General features: G+C 49.2%; 4 protein-coding genes across 5 annotated transcripts in view; 2 read left to right on the forward strand and 2 right to left on the reverse strand.

Annotated features, from left to right (window-relative positions):
• Positions 1-498: 498 nt before the first annotated feature.
• On the reverse strand, positions 499-2,378 carry H257_17253 (TKL protein kinase). The gene is made up of 2 exons (XM_009845970.1): positions 1,511-2,378; positions 499-1,189 (listed from the first exon to the last, which is right to left on the reverse strand). The coding sequence occupies exons 1-2, from the start codon at positions 2,281-2,283 to the stop codon at positions 508-510; spliced, it is 1,455 nt and encodes a 484-aa protein (XP_009844272.1). The 5' UTR covers positions 2,284-2,378; the 3' UTR covers positions 499-507.
• A 326-nt stretch (positions 2,379-2,704) lies between these two features.
• H257_17254 lies at positions 2,705-5,769 on the forward strand. Of its 2 annotated transcripts, XM_009845972.1 has the most exons (10): positions 2,705-2,944; positions 3,000-3,408; positions 3,461-3,896; positions 3,951-4,047; positions 4,105-4,174; positions 4,226-4,477; positions 4,695-4,773; positions 4,915-5,043; positions 5,112-5,210; positions 5,290-5,769. In XM_009845972.1, the coding sequence occupies exons 1-10, from the start codon at positions 2,748-2,750 to the stop codon at positions 5,640-5,642; spliced, it is 2,121 nt and encodes a 706-aa protein (XP_009844274.1). In that variant the 5' UTR covers positions 2,705-2,747; the 3' UTR covers positions 5,643-5,769. The 2 variants fall into 2 exon arrangements, with proteins under 2 accessions (XP_009844274.1, XP_009844273.1); XM_009845971.1 differs by having other exon boundaries at positions 5,112-5,769.
• A 323-nt stretch (positions 5,770-6,092) lies between these two features.
• H257_17255 (hypothetical protein) lies at positions 6,093-7,280 on the forward strand. The gene has a single exon (XM_009845973.1). The coding sequence runs from the start codon at positions 6,168-6,170 to the stop codon at positions 7,173-7,175; it is 1,008 nt and encodes a 335-aa protein (XP_009844275.1). The 5' UTR covers positions 6,093-6,167; the 3' UTR covers positions 7,176-7,280.
• Positions 7,281-8,975: 1,695 nt separating this feature from the next.
• Positions 8,976-9,569, reverse strand: part of H257_17256 — a 4,838-nt gene continuing 4,244 nt past the window's right edge. Inside the window, exons 8-10 of the mRNA XM_009845974.1 lie at positions 9,432-9,525; positions 9,226-9,351; positions 8,976-9,121 (exon numbers count right to left, since the gene is read on the reverse strand). Of these exons, the coding sequence (XP_009844276.1) occupies positions 9,060-9,121; positions 9,226-9,351; positions 9,432-9,525 (282 nt within the window). The 3' untranslated portion in view covers positions 8,976-9,059. The remainder of the gene's footprint in view (positions 9,122-9,225; positions 9,352-9,431; positions 9,526-9,569) is intronic.

Genomic DNA, 9,569 nt, shown 5'->3' on the forward strand with positions numbered 1-9,569 from the left:
ACTTCTTGCTCGACTTTTCGTGCCAACGAGTTGCTAACAAGCTGGCTGCAAAGCTCGTGTGAGCTGGTGCACTGCGAGCTTACCCCAGTAGGTCATTACTCTGCATGACTGCTTGGCCACGGGAGTTAATAAAACGAAGTAGTTTTAGTAAAACAACGCAAGTTTTAGATCAGCCAATGACAGAACGGTGGGGAAGCTTACTTTTACGTCGAGTGCAACTTCAGTTTAGGTTAAACTTTGGATGGTTTTAGGAGCTAAAACAACGGGCAAAATATGTGAAAAGCACAATAGTACAATAATATTAATATGGGCTTCTACTTTGGTTCCAATGATACCAAGTCCTGCAAGCGAGAGTCTTGTTCATTCGTTCGACCCGCAGCAAATACGCGGTTGTCACGCGTCAACTACTCCAGGACTACTACTACAGTACTAGTACATAGTAGTAGTAGTAGTAGTAGTCCCGTAGTACTCTTTCTATCCTACCAACTTTGGTAACAAGTCAGTAATTCAATGATACAGCGTGGGAACCGTGTCGAACGCCGTTGCAATGTCCTGCTGGCTCAACATGTCGACCACTTGGGCGGCGGTGGGGCGTCGAGTCGGGTCTGCGCTGAGGCACTGCAGGGCGACCCTGACCACCCCCCCGGGGCACTCGGTCGAGAACGCCAGCATCACGCGCCGTGCCTGGATCTGCCGCATAAGATGGACATCGCCCCAGCCAAATTGCGCTTGTTCCCGGGCGTATGGGGTCAAGAGGCTGTCCAGCTCCCACAGCACGACCCCCAGGCTAAACACGTCGGCGGCCGCTGTGTACGGCGCGCGACTAGCAACCACTTCCGGCGCCATCCACCGAAACGACGCTCCGTGTGGGGTACTAGACGGGGGGCTAGTAGTAGTACTAGCGGCGAGCGTGCTCACGGCATTCCCGAGGCCTGCCAGCACCGCCCGACCAGACGAGTGCAGTAAAATGTGGCGCGATTTCACATGTCGATGCAGGACGTGGACGCCGTGGAGGTGCGCGAGGGCGCGCGCGGCGGCGCGCGCCCACTTGAGTTTCGACGGCCAAGACGCACGCTTGACGTGCAGTAACAAATGCGTCTGGAGGTCTCCCAAGTCCATAAACTCTACGACTAAATGCAAATCCCGCACGCGGACGCCCACTGCTTGCAACAAGAACGGCGAGTCCAGGCTAATACAAAGCCAACCACGTGATGAAAATATTGTGCAGGCCAAAGAAAATTCTATATATATATATATATTGTCAAGTCGATTCGAAATTGGAGTGGGGTTCTCAATCGAATGAGCAGCCAGACAATCTATCGGCCAAGGAAAAACTAGAAGACTAATCAAGTGGCCAATCAAATTCACTCTTCGACCAATTCAACACCAAATTACATACTCAGTACAAAAGTCGGGACAAAGGATCGATCGATCGATTTGGCAAAGAATAAGCACAAAAGTTCAAATTTGGGGTAAAAGGACAAAATATATATATATGGAGGATATATACCTGCAGACAAGTTTGATTTCATCTACGAACGACTGGATGCTTCTGGAGCTTGTGGAGTGCAAGCTCTTGACTGCCACGGTCTGTTGATTGAATACTCCGGCATGTACGACGCAGTGGAGTCCTCGGTGTAATACCCGGATGGTTTGAAGTGCCGCGGTTGGGTGGATCCCCCAACAGGCGACTTGTCGGGTGATGGACGATGGAAGGATGGCGGGACGTCGTGGTTGACGGCGGCGGGTAGACTGGAACATACACGGAGCTAGCATCACATTGGGCTCGATGATCGTGTGGTGCGGATCCGCCATTCCTTTGGTCTGGGGTTGGTGGGATGGTGGTTTCCTGACATGTTCGTGCCATCGCCACACAAGGACGACCACACACAGGACAGCCAAGGTTCCGACTGCGCCAACGAGGATCCAGGTGGCACGCTGGGAGGAAGTCGTCGAGTTGTCATCTGTCGCCGACTTGGTCGAGGGGGACGGCGCAAGGAGGAGGGCCAAGCCACCAGTCGTCATGTTGTTGTGTTGAGTCTGTAGCCACAGACGACACGCAGACAGCGACGTCAGCACGACGCACCCATGAGATGCGATGGTGTTGTTGGCAGTGGCTGAGCCGACGGGTGGTGGAGGAGGAGCTGGCCACGACAAGCACTCGAGCTGACCGCTCTGTACGATAATGCGAATCGGTGTGAACGACGATTGATTTACATCCTTGGCCATGCACGTCCACTCAGAGCTACTGGACGTCGTTGCAGGGATGCTGGTAGATGACATGCTGGAGTGGCGCCGCCTCCTGTCTTCTTCCACTCACCGACACTAGAATGGGCACTTGCGTTTTGAAACAATTGCAAAGCCATGGGTTGACAATCCATAATGTAAAAGCCAGAAGTGTGACGTGAACTGTAACGTTCCTCAGAAAAAGCCACCATACAAATGTCAAGTTTATCGATCTGGGAACTCGAACAATCGTGCGTAGGAACTTTCTCACTTTGTAGGTGATCATTCTCTTACTCGTCAGAGATCGTCCACAGACTGCCACGTACTCGAGTAGTCAGTCGAATGACAAAAGCCCCACATACGTATGTCGTAGCGAACCCGTTCGTCGACCATGATATCCTAGCACTAGGTAGTATGTCTGGCAACGGCAAACTGAACTTCAGTCGGTTACATGTCAAGCAGGGTAACTGTTTTGACCGTTTCTCAAAGGCCTCCACCACCTCGTCAGGCAGGCACCCACGATGGGCCACAAGAGCTACGTGAATCCCACGTTGGATGAAGATAACGTAGCCAGCGCCACGTCCCGACCAGTCCGTCGCAAGGGCAGCGACTTACCCGACGACGACCACCCCAACGAACGCTCTCCGCTCACGAGTGGTCGCGAAGACCGCAAGAAAGACCGTCCTTTGCCATGGACCAAACACCAAAGCGTTCGACGGTATCATTCGATTCTCTCCTGTTGCGGTGGCTCTGGCTCATTTGAATGATGGTAGGGCTATGATGGCGGTGGCTGTGATTGTAGGTGTGGCAATTCTACTTGCTGTCTCCACGGGGGCGTTTCTTAGCAACGACGTCAGTAAACCGTTGTTGACAACTTCACCAAGGATGACCACTCCACCAACGGAAGCGACGGATGTGGTGGACGGCGTTCCTGACGTCCACGAAGGAGGACACGAACTTGCTCAAGGTGGCAACATGGACAACGTACTACTACTACCCACGATTGTCGCCCCTTACATCCCCCACGATGTCGATCAAGACCTTTCGCTTAGTCAGTTGCTCGCGTTGTGGCAACTCCCACAAGATGCTATCGACTTGATGACGTATCGTGAATGGTCCGACTTGCACACGTACATCGCAGCGGCCGCCGCGAATTTTGGTGCCCAGCATGGTCATATTGAGGTACAGTGCAGTTATGAATTGTACATATTGTAGACCTAACATGACCCGACAGAATAAACTATCAACGGAAGGCAAGGACAGCAACTTGCTTGCGAACGATGCGTCTGCCACTTTGATAGTATTCCATCGCATCCTCGGCGAAATTCAACTCAAGCTCGATGCCATGCAACAGCAGCTCATAGCCGCAGACGAAGGTGCCACTGACGGGACAAATCAACCCTCTGTCGAAAACGAACCCCCGATCGCCCATCCCACGACTCCCCCTGTTCCCATTTCAACTGGAACTACTGCTGCGGTTGCTCCAACTACTCCGATTCCAACTACAACTGCCCCTATTCCAACAGCGACCACTACCCTCCCTCCAACAAGTAGTACTACCCCCCCTCCAACAACGACCACTACCCCCCCTCCAACTACAACTAGCCCCCCAGCAGTGACTCTACCCCTCGCCACGTCTGCGGCAGTCCATCCCCCAGTTCCATCACTCGGTAAAAGCCCGCGAGTATTTCCCTTTTCATTGATTTACCCATGTCTATGTGTAGACTATCAAAAAGGTCTCGCTCTATGGCTCCAAGCTGACAAAGGCGTCGAATTCGTCGGCTCTTGTGGCCCCGAAAGCTCGCAATGCTACGTCAAGCAGTACTACGCCCATCGCGTTCCTTCCATGTCTTTGGAACAGATGTGTGTGTGATGTAGATGGAAGAATTCTGCCGCCGCAACGTCATCCTCGTCTTCGTTTTACCCGGCCAACTTGGCCAACCCCACAGTAAGCGTTAGAACCATACTGTGTCCTTTGATTGTCATGAATAATACTCAGACGTTTCCGGTGTGGCTGCCCGGTGTCCGCAACGGCCTCCCGACTTTGCATATGACGTGTCCGATGGTGTACTCGAACGGGGTCTTGCTACGTGATGGCATGACGCTGTTCTTTGTCTTGTCCCCCGCGCATCTAAGCGACGACCCAACCGACTCGAAGCTCCAGAAGTTTTTTGGCCATGCTCCGTACGGCCAACTTCGCTTCCAAGCCCGCAAAGCCGGGTATGGCGGTACGTCTGCCGTCGTCGCCGAGGTGGGATACTGTACATGTACCAATATATACCCAATATATACTACTCCAGTGTAAAATATATAACCCCAGTGTTGTCATTGAATGGTCATGTGGTGGTTGGTATGCTTGTCGTGGTCATTATGAAGTTTATATTGTTTAACTTGTTATCACCTGTAATATAGTATATGTATATACTGTACAGTACATATATATATAAATATTTTTTTGACCCCCACAGGACAACCACGGGATCGGGCAAGGCGAGTTTGCCGTTCTTACGTATCGCATGGACAAGCAAGTGTCCATTCAAGTCAATGGTATATTATTAGAATATGATGATCCTATAGTAGAAAAAAATCAATAAAGATCAACCCATATAGGTCTATCTATATGAATATTAATCGATGAACTATTACGTATTCGTGGCAACTAAATACTATATATACGTTGGTTATTAGGGATGGGATTTGGTTCCGAGTCCCCTATTATTGTCCAAAGTAATAATGGCGGGGGAATTGCCATCTCGGCCACGGAGGCCACAACGTTGGGCAACGTCAAGTCGTTCTGCGACGCCCATGCCTTTCACGGTATACACATGTTGACGTTTTTGATATTTTGATTGAGTTTTAACTATGATCTCGGCATTTGGATGTAGGTCGGATGGCCGAAGTGCTCGTGTTCGACAACGTCCTAAGTGACAACGCCATCGACGCAGTGCACTTGTACTTGCACCAAAAGTGGGCCATTCCCAAAGGTCCTTGTCTGCCAAAACAGCAGCCAGCTAGCTACAGTACCTGCTAACTATGTTCGTCATATGTAATCGTCGTTCATAGGCATTTCTCGAGCCAAGTCGTCCCCTCAACAAAGCGTGTCGACGCCGCCGTCGCTAGTTGTAGACAGTCCTCATGACAAGGCGCCGGTGGAGGAGAAGCTCCCGACCGACGAGCCGACGACCGCACAGCCCTCTGATCGAAGCCATGGACGAGGTCCGTACAATCGCGACGACGTGTTCAAGTGGCAGCCGCCGCCGGACGCCGACCCAGCCCAAGTGGCGCTGTGGAAGGAGGCGGTGGCCGACAAGATCCGCAGTGTCGAGCGCTTTCAATTCGGCGGCAAGATCCTGCACGAGTTCATCGACACTCTCAAGACTGAGCTCAATACCTTGCGCGACACTTGGTTTGGCTGAACTCGAGTTTTCAGTTGACTTTTCAAGGAGTACAGTAATAAATTCGGGAGAAACTACCAGTAAACATAGGCTGGGTGAGACTATACTTTACAAAATATAGTATATACGGCGAGTTTGCACAACGTGATTTGATTGGCTCGTTTGTTCTCGTAGCTAACATTGTGGCTTATAAAAGGCCAGAGTTTTCGTGGTGAAATTCTGTGACCTTGGTATTTGTCTGACCTTGAATTCAGTATGCTGGTGTTCACCCGGACGGAAGACATGGATAGATTACGACAGATTTATGTTGCAAAAGGGTTGTTTCCAGTTATAACAACGTAATCCACGATTTGTGGGTTCAAAAACGTAGGACAACGCCAGAATCCTTCTATTCAAGGGAATTCGTCGTTGCATTTCGCGACATGCATGGATGTGATGGAATCACCTCTCCTGATGACATGAACCGGATGTGCCCGACGACCACTTGGTCAGTGCCGACGAAGAAGAAGGAGCAAGTGGTCACCGGCGGATCCACACCGACAGACTATGGCCACCAACACATCGTACTCTCCAAATGGCATGACTGAGATCATCGTCACCCGGCGCAACTCGTTCAACGGCCTCACGATCACGACCTCGTCCCTCTCGTCGTCCTCAACATCGCATCACCTCCTTCGACCAGCGCGCAACTCTCACTCGGGGATCGTGCACGACGTCGGCATCGTGTCCACGGCTGGGTTCACGTATGACAGTATCTACGTGATGGACAAGGTCGTGGTGAGCCATGGCACGGTGTACTACCTCCTCCACGTCGCATCGCAAGCGTATCCGCTGGAATCCTACACGATTCGCCGCCGGTACAACGACTTCAAGACGTTCCATGCGTCGCTTTCTCGCCACATGAGGCCGGAACCGTTCTCGTTGTTCAAGGGCGGCCATCACTCGACGAACTCGCCCACCCACTCGATCGACGAAGATCACGCGTTCTCGTTCTCGCCGTCGTCAACCACCAGTCATTGGCAGCTGCAACCACAGCAACAACCACCCAACGACTCGGGGGACGTCGCCGCCACATTAGACACGATTACATCATCCTCCCTTCCCTACATCGAAGAGGACGACGTCGTGTACCTTCCGCCCATGCCGCACGGAGGTCTGTTGACCATCATGACGTCCAAGGAATCCCTCGTCCGCGGCCGCATTGCCCAGTTCAATCGCATCTTGCAAGCCGCGCTCGACGACACGTCGGCGCCAGTGGCGGACGCGCTCAAGACGTTCATCAAGCAAGCACCCGGGGGACGGACCAGCCGCCCCAGCTCGTTCGCCGACTCGTCCTCCCGATCCCTGCCCACATCGTCGCATTATGTATCTTTGCGAGACTACGTTGTCCCAGAACTTTGCGTGAAACTCGAACGAGAAGCCCGCCGACGCACGGCGTCCACCAGTCGGTCCCGCGCGCTGCCCGACGACCTCGGCGCTGGATCGTTTCACAGCCGCGACAGCACCACCTCCACATGCTCTGCCACGACCGCCGCGCCCGTGTGCATGGCCTAACATATGTTGGGCGATGTTTAAGTTATAAAGAAACGGGTTATATTGTGAATTCGCTTGAAACTTGCAAAATTCGAGCGGTTTGTCTAATCTCAATATTGAATCGAGTTCTGATTGGTTGAATATACTTGGTCTTTCTGTAAGAGCCAATCAAATCCAAACAAAATTGGATTAGCTAATAGCGTCGATGATTCGTGATTCGATGGATGATTCGTGATTCGATGATTCGATTCGACGGGGTCTGGAAATCTGTACCGAATCCATAATATTCGATAATGTTTTATAAACGAATATATCAGGGCTGGTTTGGATGGGCTGCCTCATAGTATATTTATGCCCTAAACCGTGTTGGCGAGTCTGCAAAACAACATTCTCTCACTTCCATGAAAACAAGGAAATGTACCGAATAGATTGGATACCAGCTGAATTTAGGAAAAATTATTCGATATTTCCGATTGAAGTGCAAGACTTCACAATATTATTGATGTGGTACGAATTTCTGGACCCTGTTCAATCGAATCACGCGGACCAAACCGATCACAAATCGCCCCCATTGGTCAGTCTAAAAATTCTTGTCGCTGATTGGCTATTTTTTTCTTTTTACTTCGGAAGTGGTAAAGCCAATGAAATTTCGGGGTGAGATTTGTGATTGGTTTAACGAATCGCGCAAAATTGTGAAATTTGTCCCAAACTCATAATACTACTACTGTAACTTAGTATGTCAACTATTAATACACAAACCTCCATAAAAGTTGAACCAAACAGTCTATTTTTTAATGCTATAAAACACCCGAGTCTCAAGAAAATGGTGGCGTAATTTTGGGAACTACTATTGTACTTTCAAGCTAAATTAGGTATTTTCGGTAGATTCGACGAACGACGTCAAATCCACCTGAAATCGTCGAGCGTCATTTTACTTGAACTAAATATACTCATTTTGACTCTTGTCCGATACAACGTTCAACTGTTTTGTGAAATGGACAAGCTCGGCATTGCACCGAATACACCCACCTGCAATTTGATTGGTCGAAAGGTTCTTATTCAATAACTTCATTGGCGTACTGCGTTGATTTTGCCTCGTCGATTCGATTGCCAGCCCCAGTTAACTTTGAAATCGAATTACCAATATCTTTGGTGGTTGGTTGTTGTTGGTATCCCCATGCACAAAATCGAGAAATTTGGATTTATTTCGATTTGGCCACCTTTTCTTGGAAAGAAACGGCCATGCCATGCCTTTTGTCGATCAAACCCAGAGACCCGCCCTAATTGTACTATAGGTCAAACCGAGGTCTACTACTACTGATCTCCCCCCTTAAACGAAACGGGGTAAACTTGATAATTTTTGAAACTTTATATTATCCAACCATATCGGAAGGTGATGACTTTTCAAAATTCGAACACTTGAATCGTTTGGCATTGAAATGGATGACATCATTTCCACTGTGAGAAACTGGTGGAGACGCACTGGCATACTCAGCTCTGACTTGGAGACGCCCAGCGCTTGAATGCATGTATAAATGGTTGGTTCAGACAGCCTGCAAATACCTGTAAGAGTTAATTTACTGTGTGAATTGCATAATTTGCTCCGTTTCGTTTAAGGGTGGAGATCAGTATAGGATATAATGTCATAAATATCAAGAAATTTATAAATCTTGCATGATCTAAAAATGTACTGGATAAATTGCCCAAGGTATTGTGCTTCGAAGATCAGTACTACATTTTTGCTGTGTTTCCTTCGAAATTTACAAAAATGCCATTGGACAAAACTGGATCCTAAGACGTCATGATTGGACAAAATGAATGTCAGGATGGAAGGTCGTTGGTTATAATTACACAAACTACGAGGCCATTGGATAAAATTCATTTGACCATTATGGTCTCGCGACACTAATACAACACAGTGTCTTGCGTAGCGTGGCGTTCCAACGGGCGATACAGCGGCTCTTTTCCTATGCAATAAGACAGGTTAATATATATATATATATATTAAACGCTCATTCGACCAGAATGCAAGTCCTTTTTAATGTTTATTTGATTCATCATAACAACTTACCAACGCGCCACATGTACGAGTCCAGCGCCAGGATGGTTGCATCGGGGATGTCTCCTTCTTGCAACACAGCCAAAATCTTATCGCACGCCACGACTGCCCCTGCGCGTAATTCCACTTCTTCGTCGCCTATGGTCGTCCCAAAATAATATTTACTTTAAAATAATGTATGAGAAAATATTATATATATATATGTGGTTCCTCCTTACTCCCAAGCACAAGCACTTGACCGTCCTCGATCGCTGCGGCCAACGCCGGTGTGTATTCGAGGATGCCCAACGCATGCAACACACATGGCAGGACCTACTCGGTGAATACTCTGTCAAAATATATAAATATATATATAT

Source organism: Aphanomyces astaci (genome assembly GCF_000520075.1).
Source record: "Aphanomyces astaci strain APO3 unplaced genomic scaffold supercont1.101, whole genome shotgun sequence".
In the NCBI taxonomy this organism is placed as follows: domain Eukaryota; phylum Oomycota; class Saprolegniomycetes; order Saprolegniales; family Verrucalvaceae; genus Aphanomyces; species Aphanomyces astaci.